This window comes from Lithobates pipiens, unplaced genomic scaffold (genome assembly GCF_037356315.1).
Source record: "Lithobates pipiens isolate NorthernLeopardFrog02 unplaced genomic scaffold, aLitPip1_a1.2 Scaffold_19, whole genome shotgun sequence".
In the NCBI taxonomy this organism is placed as follows: Eukaryota; Metazoa; Chordata; class Amphibia; order Anura; family Ranidae; genus Lithobates; species Lithobates pipiens.
The window spans coordinates 581,075,573-581,090,568 of record NW_027507764.1 but is presented as its reverse complement, the minus strand read 5'-3'; the positions used below and the strand labels follow the sequence as shown (position 1 = coordinate 581,090,568).

Genomic DNA, 14,996 nt, shown 5'->3' with positions numbered 1-14,996 from the left:
GCAATGCTGGCCAAATGCCCCTCTCTGGTCTCATCCTACTATACCAGAACTTCTTTGCATCCCAGATCCCCAATGCTGGACAGTTAAGGGGGGTTCAAAATTTACATTAGCTATATGCGGGGCCAGGGCCATTTTTAAAGCAGGGCAAAAGGGGGAGCTAGCCTGGGCCCTGTCATTGTTGTGGGGCCCAAAGCAGCTGCCTCATACTTGCCAACTATCCTGGTTTAAATTCCCTTGTCCCTTGGGGTTTTAGTCCCATGCTGTGTCCCGATAGCTCAATGTGAAGTGCTGCTACTAATGCTGACCGGCATTCATATGTAAATAGCGGTGCCATTCATATGTAAATAAAGGTGGCATTTATACATATGCTGCATTGATATGTATATCATGCCCCCCTGAGGTCATATCCGCAGTAATCTCTAGCAACCAGTCAACAAGCAGGAATCATGTGCTGTAACCTCTAGCAACTAATCAGTGAGCCGTAATGTGTGCTGTAACCTCTAGCAACCAGTCATTGAGCGGTAATGATACACTGTAACCTCTGGCAACCAATCGCAATAGCTGATCTGATTCAGTAAACTGATTTTGAGTCTAGCTGCTATTTATTGTATGTCTCAGAGCAGGTGGAGAGCGAAACTGCATACGGGGGGGGGCCTTAAGAAAAGTTTTGCCCAGGGTCCAATCAACATTAAAGGCGGCCATGTGCGGGGCAAGAGTTCAGAACATTCTCACAACTTAGATAAGACTTCTTATGCCCCGTACACATGATCAGACTATCCGGCTATCCGGCCGACCAGAGTCCGCACACGGTCCACGCACGGCCAGATTGTCCGCTGCACAATCTGCCCATGTGTGGGCTCCAGCGGACTTTTTCTTTGCAAAAGTCCGGCGGACTTAGAAAGAAGTTTTGACTCAAAATTGTCCGCCGGACTCGGTAGTCCGGCGGACAATCTGGCCGTCTGTGCGCTAGTCCGCCGGACTTTTGAAATGAACAGACTTGCCCGCACACGGAGAAAAGTCTGTTCATTTTGAACGCAGCTCCAGGTAGACGGGACTAGCGCAGGAAGTCAATGTGGCCGCCTCCATGGGCGAGATTGACAACTCACCTGGTATGGACGAACGAGCGCCCCCCACCCCCGAGCCGTACCAGGCCACGTGCCCTCAACATGGGGGGGGGGGTGCTTTGGGGAAGCTTCAGCCCCCCCACCCCAAAGCACCTTGTCCCCATGTTGATGAGGACAAGGGCCTCTTCCCAACAACCCTGGCCGTTGGTTGTCCGGGTCTGCGGGCGGGGGGCTTATTGGAATCCGGGAGCCCCCTTTAATAAGGGGGCTCCCAGATACTGGCCCCCCACCCTATGTGAATGAGTATTGGGGTACCATGTACCCCTACCCATTCACCTGTTGAAAAAAAAGTGTAAAGAAAAAAAAACACAACACGTTTTTAAAATAATTTATTGCACAGCTCCGGTGATCTTCCGTCTTGGGGAGTCTTCTCGCCGGACTGGCTTTCTTCTTCTTCTTCATCGCCGCTGCCCGGGGGTCTTCTTCTGACTTCGGGGGTCTTGTCCCCCTCTTCGGTTCTTCTTGCCGGGCCTCTGCTTTCTTCTTCCAGCTCTTTTACTAGCGGTGGCCCGGTCATTTGTAGCCACTCTTCGGGGGACAAGACCCCCGAAGTTGAAAGAAGACCCCCGGGCGGCGGCGACGAAGAAGAAGAAAGCCGGGCTCCTCCACTAGTAAAAGAGCTAGCAGAAGATAGTGGAGAAGTCCGGCGAGAAGACCCCCCCCAAGACGGAAGACCACCGGAGCTGTGCAATAAATTATTTTAAAAACATGTGTTGTTTTTTTCTTTACACTTTTTTTTCACGAGGTGAATGGGTAGGGGTACATGGTGCCTTATTAAAGGGGGCTCTCGGATTCCGATAAGCCCCCCCGCTCACAGACCCCGACAATCAACGGCCAGGGATGTCGGAAGAGGCCCCCCCCATGTGGAGGGCACTCCCGTCCCCACCCCCTTTCCTGACCGGCCGGGCTGCGTGCCCGGATAAGGGTCTGTTATGGACTTTGGGGGGGAACCCCACGCAGGTTTTTCGGCATAGGGCTTCCCCTTTTAAGTCCATATCAGGTGACGGGGCCAACGAGGTGTCAATCTCGCCCATGGAGGCGGCCACAACACGCTTCTGGAAGAATGGTCAAACATTTCCATAGACACAGTGCTAATCCTTGTGGACGGCCTTCCCAGAAAGGTTGAAGCTGTTATAGATGCAAAGGGTGGGCCAACTCAATATTGAACCCTACGGACTAAGACACCATTAAAGTTCATCTGCGTGTAAAGGCACGTGTCTCAATACTTTTGACAATATAGTGTATATTTATATAACGCACACATAATTTAGGAAATTCAATACACCCCAGAAGGAAATAAATTAGGGCTGTGGAAATTAAAGATTAATTCCTCGATTAATCGATTAATTCTTTTGATCGGCACTCACCTCTCCGCCGGCTTCCAGGTCTTCAGGGAGTTCCGTCGGAGATCCGGTGACGTCACGGATATCAATGTCACTGGGCTCCTCCCCCCTTCCCTAAGTGCCTCCATCTGCTAACGAAGGGAAGGGGGGAGGAGTCCGGTGACTTCGAAGTTCTGATTGAACCTAACGTGTACGGGGGGAGGAGCTACGCATGACGTCACCCGCTGCCGCCCTACGAAACTAATACGATTGTTGGCTTTACATGCTGTGTTTTTATCATCTTTATGTGAGTAGTTTGTGTTTTGAACACAAAAATTAAATCTTATACTTAAAGCGGGAGTCCGCCGGGACTCCGCGTTTTTTTTTTTTTTTTTTAAAGCCAGCAGCTACAAATACTGCAGCTGCTGACTTTTAAAATAGTGACACTTACCTGTCCAGCGCCTTTTCGGCTTCATTTCCCGGTTCCCTACTGCGCATGCGCGAGTCGCGCTGCGCAATAAGAATGGACCCGCTGCCTCTGGGATCTGTGTGTTTCCCAGCAGGCAGCGGGGGACTTTCGGAAAGGGGCGTAATGTATGCCCCTTTCCGCAGAGAGCTATCCCGGAAGTGGGTGCAGATGCCTGTACTGTACAGGTACCTGCACCCCCCTCCCCCCTGAAAGGTGCCAATTGTGGCGCCGGAGGGGGGGAGGGTTCCGATGAGCGGAAGGTCCACTTTAGGGTGGACCTCCGCTTTAAGCGGTGAGCACTTAGATCTTTTCTTTCTACCCATGACCCGGCGTCCTTGCTGAGATCTAAGGAGACGTGAGAGAAGTTTATGGTCGGTGTTAACCCTTTTGATACCCGCTGGCATGACCATCTGTTTGCACAGGGGTCCATGCCATAAGGTGGGAGCGATTAATTAGACTGGAGGTGGAGGGATTGTCACACTACTGTGGAAATAAAAAAATGACTTACGTCGGTGCTACAGTTTGAATTGAAAACGTATTTGTGTGAACTGTGAAGTCAAGTCATGGATTGTGGAAACGAACTAGTGTCGGGTGATTGTATATAGTGTATACCACATTTACCACCGACTAATGCAGAGTTGCAATGCAAGGAGATCAGCTAAAAGTAGATGGATCTGTATGTGCGTTATAATTTATTGAAATTAGTCAATTAAAGCGGTGTTTCATCTGTAAAAAAAATGTACCTTACCTCTCCAGGGCGCCCGCGATGTCGGCCGCCGAGGCTGACATGTCCCTTGGCTCTCGGGTCCCAGCGCCGCCATTCGTACTAAGGGAAACAGGCAGTGGAGCCTTGCGGCGTTCACTACCCGTTTCCTACTGCGCATGTGCGAGTTGCGAGGCGCTTTGTGATTGGGACGTGCTGTGTTAGGGAACACACAGTTCCCAGAACACAGCGCGCCCCATTACCCAGAAGATCACTGAGGAGCAGGAAGAAGGCAGATTAGGAAGACTGCCTAGCAACAGCGATTTGTGACCAGGTAAAAAAAAAAAATTGTTTTTTTTTTTTTTTTATATTTTTTAATAATATTAATGCTCTTTTTTTTTATTTTTATTTTTTTCAGGGTGGCCCTTCCACTTTAATTTTTTTTTTTTTTTAAACCGATTAATGGAACATGAAAATTTGAATCAGTAACAGCCCAAAAATAAATGTTTATAATCCATATCATATCTAGGCAAAGATATCGTGACCAATTTTGGGCTTTTAGCAGTTTTACGCTTTGGGGGAATAGTTAAAAGTCTATTTTTTAGGCTGTACAGAATAGTTGAGGACCCTGACTGTCTTGATATTAGGAGGCTGGAGATGGAGAAGAAATATAAAAAGGTAGGTAAAAAGGGATTATCCCTCAGAGATATGGGATAGGGCTCAGATACCTCGAGAGATATCATTAAGAAAGAGAGGATTCCATCCATGTGCCGGTATTGTTGCTTCTCTTTACATGTCTTTTCCTGCTTTAAACCGCACTGGCATATTTTGCGCATCGCATATCCAGATGTTGAAGAATTTCAGAGCATGACCATACAGGCATTCAGACCAAAAAGTATAAAATAGAATAGGATAGGATAAAATAGTATATGCAGACCAATAGGATTGGAGTATGGAGTGAATTTTTTAAGGTCACACAAATTTCACAAGAAGAAGTCTTCTAGGGTTACGCTTTTTCTAGCTCTGATGGTACGAAGAATTCTACCCAACATGTCGGAGTACATATGCGGTGTATTTGTTGAAGTGCCCATGTGGTGATAATAGCAAACACATCATGGCCACGGGGTACGAAGCAGAACCTCTGATCTTTGCTTTTGTTATTTCCTTGTAGATTCCTGTGCTGAGAACAGCGGTGACACTTCTTGCTGATTTGTATAGTTTAGCATTTATAATTTATGTTTCATGTCTTCCTGTTTTTAGATTTGTAGGTCTCTAGTTACTTTGTAACCTTTAGATTGACAGAGGGGCAGGGATGTGTGCAACCGTTTCTGGATTTTGTACTGCTGAAGGAACAATAAAAAACTGGACGCCTGCCTTTACACGCACATGCATTTTAATGGCATCCCAGTCTCAGTCTGTAGGGTTCAATATTGAGTTGGCCCACCCTTTGCAGCTATAACAGCTTCAACTTTCCTGGGAAGGCCGTCCACAAGGTTTAGGAGATGTGTCTATGGAAATGTTTGACCCATTCTTCCAGAAGAGCATGTGTGAGGTCAGGCACTGATGTTGGACGAGAAGGCCTGGCTCTCAGTCTCCCCTCTAAAACCCCATGCACACTATCAGATTTTCTGCTGATTTTTTTCCTTCAGATTTACCAAAACTATATACCGTATTTATCGGCGTATAACACGCACCTCAAGTTTAGGAGGGAATTTAAAAGAAAAAAAAAAACTTTTAGGAGGGAAGTTTAAGGAAAAAAAAAAAAAAAAAAACTTACATTTAAATGCCCATCAATGCAGCCTTGTCAGTCGTTTGCTGTTTAAAAATGGCGCTCGGCTATTTTCGGCCACACTTGGCGGTTTTCGGAAAGCCGAAAGCCGCCGAGAATGGCCAAGTACGGCCGAAGATAGCCGAGAACGGCGAGTGCGGCCGAAAATACACGGAAGCCGCAGATAGCGGCAGAAAGCCCTAACAACAGCAGGGGATCGGCGTATAACACGCACCCCCGATTTCCCCCTGATTTTAGGGGGGAAAAGTGCGTGTTGTACGCTAATAAATACGGTATTATAAGGTCAAACTTTAGGGCCGCGTACACACGCGGGGACTGTTCGCCCAACTTTGTTCGTCAAACAGTTTGAGCGGACAGTCCGCTCAAAATTAGCATGGACGGACTTGGCCACACACGACGAACGAACAGTCCGCTGAAACCGTGCGCGATGACTTGAACGGCACGTACGACGGGACTAGAAAACGACGTCCTATACACTGCAATGCAACCTTCGGCGTGTAAATCCTTTCTGAGCATGCGCGGAACTTAGTTTGACGAACAAGCCTACACACGAGGGGACTGTCCGCTCAAACTAAGTTTCAGCGGACAGTTTTACGGAAATTCCGAAAAACTTTGTTCGTCAGACTGTCCGCTGAAAGCCCACACACGAGCGGACTGTCCGCTGAAACACTGTTCAGCGGACAAAGTTGGGCGAACAGTCCCCGCGTGTGTACGCGGCCTAGGAGTTTCAATGTGTGTGCAATCAGGCAGGCCCCTCAATACATGGTTTTGGTAAATCTGAAGGGGAAAAAAAAAAAATCAGCAGAAAATCTGATGTGTATATGGGGCTGAATTCATCCCAAAGTCGGGTTGAGGTCAGGACTCTGTGCACTGGTCATTGGTGGAGGGGGGATTATGGTGTGGGGTCGTCTTTCAGCGGTTGGGCTTGGCCCCTTAGTTCCAGTGAAGGAAATCCTTAAGGCGTCAGTATATAAAGACAGTTTGTGGGAACAGTTTGGGGACGGCCCCTTCCTGTTCCAACATGACTGCTCACCAGTGCACAAAGCAAGGTCCATAAAGACACGGTTGACTGAATTAGGGGCGGGGGAACTTGACTGGATTGCACAGAGTCCTGATCTCAACCTAACAGAACACCTTTGGGATGAACTAGCAGACTGCGAGCCAGGCCTTCTTGTCCAACTTTAGAGCCTGACCTCACAAATACACTTCTGGAAGAATGGTCAAATATACTCAATATTGAACCCTACGGACTAAGACTTGGATGCCATTAAAGTTCATGTGCGTGTAAAGGCAGGTGTCCCAATACTTTTGGTAATATAGTGTAGTTCCTCTACAGGGTAGTTTGTATAGGGCATAAAATGAGGGTAGGAGCAGGTTTACAGTGTTTGAAAAGGTTCACATTCTTTTTTTATTAAATAATAAACATGTCCTACTTACCTGTTCTGTGCAATGATTGCATAGAGAACCCCAGATCCTCCTCTTCTTGGGTCCCTCATTAGTGCTCCTGGCCCCTCCCCCCCTGCTGCGTGCCCCCAGAGCAAGCAGCTTGCTCTGGGGGCACTCGTGCGTGCTTACTCCGGAGCTGCCTGTGTGTTTATGAGACATACAGAGAGCGATTCAGCCCCGACCCCCACTCACTTTTCACTGGCTGTGATTGGACATCGCTGGATTGGGCTTAAGAAAGTATCGGGGGGGGGGGGGGGGGCACACTGAAGGTTTTTTACATTCATACATAGAATGCATTAAGGTAAAAGACCTTTAGAACCACTATAAGTTAGATTTGGACTGTACTTCTCCTAAACATCAGGTGACATATTATATATGTATTCTACTGGGAGTTGACATATTCCACTTTTGGGGAAAATGCATCCACCAATTGAACAAGCCTGAAAATATTTTTTATTTTTTATTTTTAGTAAAAATATTTAATACATATTTTTATACCAGGACATTATCAGACATTATAAAACTTTGCTCAAATCAGATGAATAAACCCAAGTCAAAAATCACAATTCAAACTGAATTGGTAGAAAGTATTCAGTTTGCGGATGGAGAAAACCTCTTTTCTTTAAGAGTAGTTCCCCATCATCACCTCTTTCTAATGTAGCGGGTGACATTGTGGACAAAGTGTCATTTATGTGTAAATTTTGTTTTTGCCTCAGAACAGTAATGGGGTTCTGAGGGTTAATTATGTAGGTGAACTTTGACATCAGTTTGGCTGGGCTGTGTTATAAGTTCTGCCTGGTCATATGTACAGTGAGGTGCACATGACAGGCCAGAACCAGGCCTGGTTGGACATTTTGGGTATCAACTTCCTCGGAACCAATCCGTGGGTGCACCGAGCCCCGCTGAGGAGTCTGGGAAGGGTACTTAAGATGTTGAAGTCACATGTTAAGTAGGAGCTTGTGAGGCCCAAGTGGTCCGTTTTGTTTTTCTTAGACCAGGGTAGCCCCGCGAGGGGTCCCGGTCACGGGATGTTCGACGCCCCGCAACATGCTTTGGTTGGTTACCCCCAATAGACCCGTCTAGTCTGGGGGTATGAATCCGTCTGTTCCCGAGTCTCGGAACCGGCTGGTCCGAGGCGCAGTAACTGAGGGAGGATTCAAGGTGTCCGGGTGTGCTCTCGGCTTGGAGGGGCACCACAGCTCGTGTAAGCGACCGGGGGAGGACTCTTCAGAGGAGGGCCAACAAGCTGGCATCCTGAGAAGTGCCTGGTTACTGAGTTGGGAAGGACATTGACGAATTCACACTTTTCCAGTACTATCAAGGAGACAGAAAAACGTTCCAGGTACTGAGGAAAAAGGTTCCTGTTCGCTTACGGTTACAACTTGTTCAAGGTTAGAGACTTTCTAAGTTCTGAGTCAACGTGCTGATTGCCATAATCTCTGGCTAGAGATTTGTTCAGCCTTGAAGCGCCCAGCTGCGAGTGGCTACTCTCTGGGTGGGGGTAGAGACTTTGTTATATCTGCAGTTCAAGGTGCCTGAGTTCTTCACCCTTGCCCTCTGTTCCCACATGAGACTGTTGTTGGATGTTACCCCTGCTAAATAAACCTTTCAAAAGGACTTTATTGGTGTCAGCATCCAAAGTTGTTGGGTACCAACCCTGGGAACCCCTAGACATGAAGGACAAGCCAAGCAGAGGTAACAGGTAAGCCCAAAAGGTTAAGGCCGCCCTGCAATGGGTTATGGCCGCTACACTAATTTAAGTCTAATGCCCCGTACACACGGTCGGACATTCCGACCACATTTTTTTATTTTTTTTATATGGAACGCTTCACGAATTTGCGTGTCATCCTTGCGCAGGGGCCATGCTAATCTTCTCTGTATCGTTCCAATTTTAGTATATGTGCTGCCGAAGCGAGCACTCCGACCACATTTTGTCCTAAACTGGTGTTGCATACACACGATCAGACAATATTGTCGAAAAATCCGATCGTTTGGAACGTGATGATGTTCATTCATTACGACGAGACTACGTAGAGGCTAGTAGCCAGTACCTTTGGTCCCGTAATTTGATTTGAGCATGCGTGGCACTTTGTCCGATCTGAATTCTCTACAAACGATTGGAAAAATTCAGATCAGATTTTTTTGTTGGAAAATTTGATATCCTGTTCTCAAATTTTTTCCGTCTGAAACTCAGACGGAAAAAGTCAGATAGAGCCCACACACGATCAGATTTTCCGACAATATAATCCGATCGGACCTTTTCCGTCAGAATTTCCAACCGTGTGTACAAGGCATTACACAGTATAATTAAGTTTGGAAACGGTATCCTTTTGTAGCAAAATGTGTTACTGATGGTTTCTACAAAACCTTTACCCCTAACTGCATTTAGAAACGAAATACTTTGTACCTGGGCTTTTTTTTTTCCAGGGAATAGGTGCAAGTACTCTTCCCCCACCTCAAGTCACCCACCTCTGAACACCGTCCTTTATCTCCGCCCCCTACCCACCTCTGAGCACCGTCCTTCATCCCCGCCCCCTACCCACCTCTGAGCACCGTCCTTTATCCCCGCCCCCTACCCACCTCTGAGCACCGTCCTTTATCCCCGCCCCCTACCCACCTCTGAGCACCGTCCTTTATCTCTGCCCCCTACCCACCTCTGAGCACCGTCCTTTATCTCTGCCACCTACCCACCTCCCAGCACTGCCTCTTTTTGAGAACACAGAATCAAGTATCATTTTGAGGTGTTAAAGTGATATTTAAGGCAATTTTTTTGTAAATAACAAACATGTTATACTTACCTGCTCTGTGCAGTGGTTTTGGACAGAGCAGCCCAAATCTTCCTCTTCTCGGGTCCCCCGCTCCTGGTCCCTCTCTACTGCCGATTCTCCCACAGCAAGCAGCTTGCAATGGGAGGCACCCAAGCAAGCTCGCTCCCAAGCCGCTGCTCTGCATGTCCATTAACACACAGAGCCACGGCTCAGCCCCACCCCCTCTCTCTCCTCATTGGCTCACTGGCTGTGATTGACATAGCATAACACTATTAGCTTCTAGGAGCAAGAGAAAAAAAAATCATTATAGCTGCTATGAGCTTTAAAAAAAGCTAGCGATAACTATTTCTTGGCTGTACCTTGAAAATGTAAAAGATCTGTGTCCCCAAAAATTGTTGCCAATATGTATTCACTTTTGAAACTTATAAATAAGCCATGCTGCAAATCCTTTTTGCCATCTCTCTCTAGCTACCCATCCATCTACTTATACATCTTCCCAGCCATCTTCCCAGCCAGCTTCTTATACATCTACCCAGCCATCTACCCAGCCATCTTCCCAGCCAGCTTCCCAGCCAGCTTCCCAGCCAGCTTCTTATACATCTACCCAGCCATCTACCCAGCCATCTACCCAGCCATCTTCCCAGCCAGCTTCCCAGCCAGCTTCCCAGCCAGCTTCTTATACATCTACCCAGCCATCTACCCAGCCATCTACCCAGCCATCTACCCAGCCATCTTCCCAGCCAGCTTCCCAGCCAGCTTCCCAGCCAGCTTCTTATACATCTACCCAGCCATCTTCCCAGCCATCTTCCCAGCCATCTTCCCAGCCAGCTTCCCAGCCAGCTTCTTATACATCTACCCAGCCATCTACCCAGCCATCTACCCAGCCATCTACCCAGCCATCTACCATCTACCCAGCCATCTAATACAAGTCTACCCTTAAAGGTTCTGGATGACAGAGTGGAGGTAGCTGGAAATATATTATAAGACTTGTCCCATTTTGGTGAATTTTGATGACCCCCGCAGCTGTATACATAACTTTCCATAATTATTGACCCTCTCCCTGTATTCCCCATCCTCCAGATCTCTCATACCTGACCCAATCTTGATGAGACCGTTGTGCTGGATGAAGATGGTGTCGTTGGTCAAATTGCCATGTATGATGACCGGGTCGCAAGAGTGCAGGTAGCTGAAATAGGAAATGCATCTCTCATTTAGAAACCGTCCAACATTTTTTGGAAATTGGCAGTTGAACCATGTCCTATAATTATTAGTGATAAATACAATATGCTAAGCCTGATCTCTGACCCCATAATGGGACAATTTGTGGAGGATAAATTCTAATTTAATCTGCTTAGGGGATCTTTACTTCACCTTAAAGTGGAAGTAAACCCTTTTTGGCACATGTACCTACAGGTAGGCCTATAATAAGACCTGAGTGGTAAATAATGTAGCGCTGAAATGCGAACACATATATCAATATATAAGTGAATAGTGCAAAATAAATTATATATAAATGACACCAACGAAAACAGGAAAAAGTCCAATAAATATAGAAGTCCTGAGAAGGGCCATGTGTGTCAACCACCAAAAGATGATTAATCAAGGATGGAATACACTGGCATGAGAAGCATCAAGGATGGTACATCTTCAACCAAGAAAGGGGAAGTATATCTACTCTTACCGGAACAGGCGGACTTGACTGTCAGCAACAATTTGCCATAAAGACAAGGAAGCCGGGATCGGCGGATCAACGCAACTCCAAAGAAACCAGGGCCTCCAAACACGACTCCTAGGGTGTTGTGGACAACCACCCAACTGTACCTCAGATGAAGAGGACACCAGGGTTGGACCTTGGGTGTGGAAGGACCAACTGGACCGCAAAGGAACTCTCCTCCGGAAAGTTATGCATAGAAAACATGCCTCCATATGGTGTAGGTCAAAAAAAGTTTTTTTTATTTTTAAAAACCGTATGCCCCAGTTAAGGGGCCTTTGGGACCAAAAGAGTCGGGCTTGACTTTTTGCTTCTCACCTTGCCCTCATTTTTATTCTGTGATCACAGTTTTTATTCCCATTGATGTATGCTGGTTTTTAGAAATAAAAAATAAATTTTTTGACCTACACCGTATAGAGGCATTTTTTCTTTGCATAACTTTCCGGGCGAGAGTTCCTTTGTGGTCCAGCCGGTCCTTTCCACGCCTAAGGTCCAGCCCCAGTGTCCTCTTCAACTGAGATTCGGTTGGGTGGTTGTCCACAACACCCTTGGAGTCGTGTTTGTAGGCTCTGGGTTTCTTGGAGGTCTGTTGATCCGCCAATCCCGGCTTCCTTGCCTTTATGACTCGTTGTCGCTGACACTTGAGCCCACCTTTTCCGGTAAGAGTAGATATACTTCCCCTTTCTTGGTTGAAGATGTACCATCCTTAATGCTCCTCATTCCGGACAGTGCCAGCGTATTCCATCCTTGATTAATCATCATCATTTGGTGGTTAACGCACATGGCCCTTCTCAGGACTTCTACATTTATTGGACTTTTTCACATTTTCATTTGCGTCATTTCTACATAATTGTTTTTTTTCACTATTCACTTATATATTGATATCGGTGTTCACTTCTTTGCGCTACATTATTTACCATTCACTCTTTACATTTTTGTCACATTGTTTATGTAGCAGCTTTTCATTTCTTATCAGAGTTAGCGCAGTAATCTTCACACTTATATTTTGCCTATAATAAGGCTTGCATGTAGGTACAGTGAATATCTCCTAAACCTGCACAGTTTAGGACAGTGATGGCGAACCTTGGCACCCCAGATGTTTTGGAACTACATTTCCCATGATGCTCATGCACTCTTCAGTGTGGTTGAGCATCATGGGAAATGTAGTTCCAAAACATCTGGGGTGCCAAGGTTCGCCATCACTGGTTTAGGAGATATTGACATCACTTTCTGCTTATTTCAGTCTGACCTCCGGCCTTCCCTTCTTCAGTCTTGCACAGTTGTACGGCTCCTCTCCAAGACTAAAATGGTTTCCTATGGTTTCACTGCACACTGTGAGCTTCTCAGAGCCCAGACTGTCCAGGACCCACCCCCAGCCTGTAAATGGACAGAGAAAGAAGAAGTATCGCAGTGATGAGCTCATCTCTTTGTCACGTCGCCCATCCCCTCCTATCAGCATGCTCCTTGTCACCACGTGAACCGATTGACTTCTTGCGCCGCTTCTTCCTCTCACACCCCAGCCCTTGCTGCCCCATCCACCCTTGACTCGAGTCTGGAGGTGAAACTCCGGCTGAAATCTAGAGAGGTCCCTGGAATGAGCAACTACCAGCCCCCATTAAAGCACATGGATCATACACAGCCTTACCGCCATATTTTATTTTTTTTTACCATTGCCGAACAAACTCTCACCTCAGTGCCGACAGGATCTGGGTGCACCATCTCTTCCAGGCCTGGAAAACACATCACAGAGTCAGACCTACAAAGGCATTGCCCAAAATGCAGATGGTGAACAAAAGTGCCTATATTGTTAATGTGCGACGTTTGACAGGTTTGATGTGCATTTACCCACTTCAATACCGGACCCCCTTCCTGCCCAGACCAATTTACAGCTTTCAGCACCGTCACACTTTGAATGACAATTGCGCGGTCATGCAACACTGTACCCATATGACATTTTTATCATTCTTTCACACAAATAGAACTCTCTTTTGGTGTTAATCACCGCAGTTTTTTTTTTTTTTTTTTTGCAAAAAAAAAAAAGTTGGAAAAAAAAAACAACACTTGTTTCTATTTTGCAAATAATCTTTTTTTCAAAAATTTAGGCCAAAATTATAATTTTTATGCTACATTTCTTTAGTGAAAATAACCTAAATCAGTCTATATTATTTAGTCTGTAGGAAAGGTATAGAGTCCACAAACTATGGGAGAGATTATATATATATATATATATATATATATATATATATATATATATATATATATATATATATATATATATATATATATATAATATAATATAATATATCTCTCGAGATTATATATAATGTCTATATTGAGATTATATCTCTATCTATATATATTTAATATCTATATTGAGATTATTTATATCTATATATATCTATCTCTATACACACACACACACACACACACACACCTGAAAATTGATCAATCCTGATGTACTGATGGCCTATCTCATTTCCCGAGGCACAAAAATGCCAGGACAGTACAAATACCCCCAAATTACCCATTTTTGAAAAGCAGACAGTCCAAGGTATTTCGTAGGAGGCATGGCGAGTTTTTTTTTTTTTTTTTTTTTTTTTTAAGTTGCAGTTTTTTGTCACCAATTTTTAGAAAAATTAAGAAATTAGAAAAAAAACGTTTTTTTTTCCACATGGTACAGATGGGCTGTGATTGGCCAGGTCTGTACCATGTGATCACTGTGACCAATCACCGAGCTCATCACAGTAGTTACCAACGAAAGACCTGAATCAGAGCCCTTCATTGTGTACAATTGCCATGTGATCTGCTGTGAATGGCCACGGTGGTCCCATGGTACCGGCAGCGGGCCAGTACAGTGATCTGTCATTGCCTGGGTTCGGTGGACACATTGGGTGACAGATCGCGCCAGAGTGTGGCCAGTGGGGCGCACGTGCGAGGCGTGATTCTGGGAGGATGTCATGTGATGTCCTCCCAGAGTAACAAGGTTACTGCTTGGCCATCAAATTACAATAGGCCCGGCAGGAGGGGGTTAAAAATGCACCCCAAAACACCTATTTTTTTTTTGTTCTGAACAAGGCCTAACGCACGGCAAGTGTACTGCAAACGATGCGTATTTATAATGCATTACCATTTGCAGGCATTTTTTTTTGTTTACTGGAACCAATTCACTGTATGTCTCCCTCTGCAGCAGCTGAAAGCCAGCTTCATCTCTTCTCACCCCCCCCCCCCCCAGGGCTTTCAGCTGCTGCAGAGGAAGACATACAAGGAATCAGTTCCAGTAATTGCCCCCCCCCCTCCCCCGACACACTCATCACCCTCCCTGTGCCCCTCTGCTCCATACACGCTTCCATACGCTTCTCCCTGTTGCCCAGGCCCCTGCCGTGTGCCCCACCCCCACAGTGCACGGGCTTCTCTCCTCTTCTTTTCCCGCCAGCAGCTGCAACCACACAATAGGATCCTTCAGGATGGAGGGTGGGGGAAGGGTCCAGTAAATAGGAAAAAAAGAGGAACCCATTCACTTGGGTGAAGAAAGATTGCTACTCATCCCAAACCTTTTGGAAATAGAAAATGCTCCCAAGGGCTTTTAGGCAGCAGAAAAAGTTTAAACTAAATCATAAATGGATATAAAATGATAGAATATTTTCTACCAATAAAAAATATTTTA

General features: G+C 46.0%; 1 protein-coding gene and 1 non-coding gene across 4 annotated transcripts in view; both read right to left on the bottom strand.

Annotated features, from left to right (window-relative positions):
• NRBP2 (nuclear receptor binding protein 2) overlaps nt 1-14,996 on the bottom strand; it is a 173,799-nt gene that overhangs the window by 68,971 nt on the left and 89,832 nt on the right. For all 3 annotated transcript variants that reach the window (XM_077493455.1, XM_077493454.1, XM_077493456.1), the window contains 2 exons: nt 13,022-13,062; nt 10,713-10,807 (listed from right to left, as the gene is read on the bottom strand). In XM_077493455.1, coding sequence (XP_077349581.1) covers nt 10,713-10,807; nt 13,022-13,062 — 136 coding nt within the window. The remainder of the gene's footprint in view (nt 1-10,712; nt 10,808-13,021; nt 13,063-14,996) is intronic.
• LOC143999824 (U6 spliceosomal RNA) lies at nt 8,666-8,772 on the bottom strand. Its single transcript, XR_013278149.1, has one exon. It is a non-coding gene; the product is annotated as a U6 spliceosomal RNA (small nuclear RNA).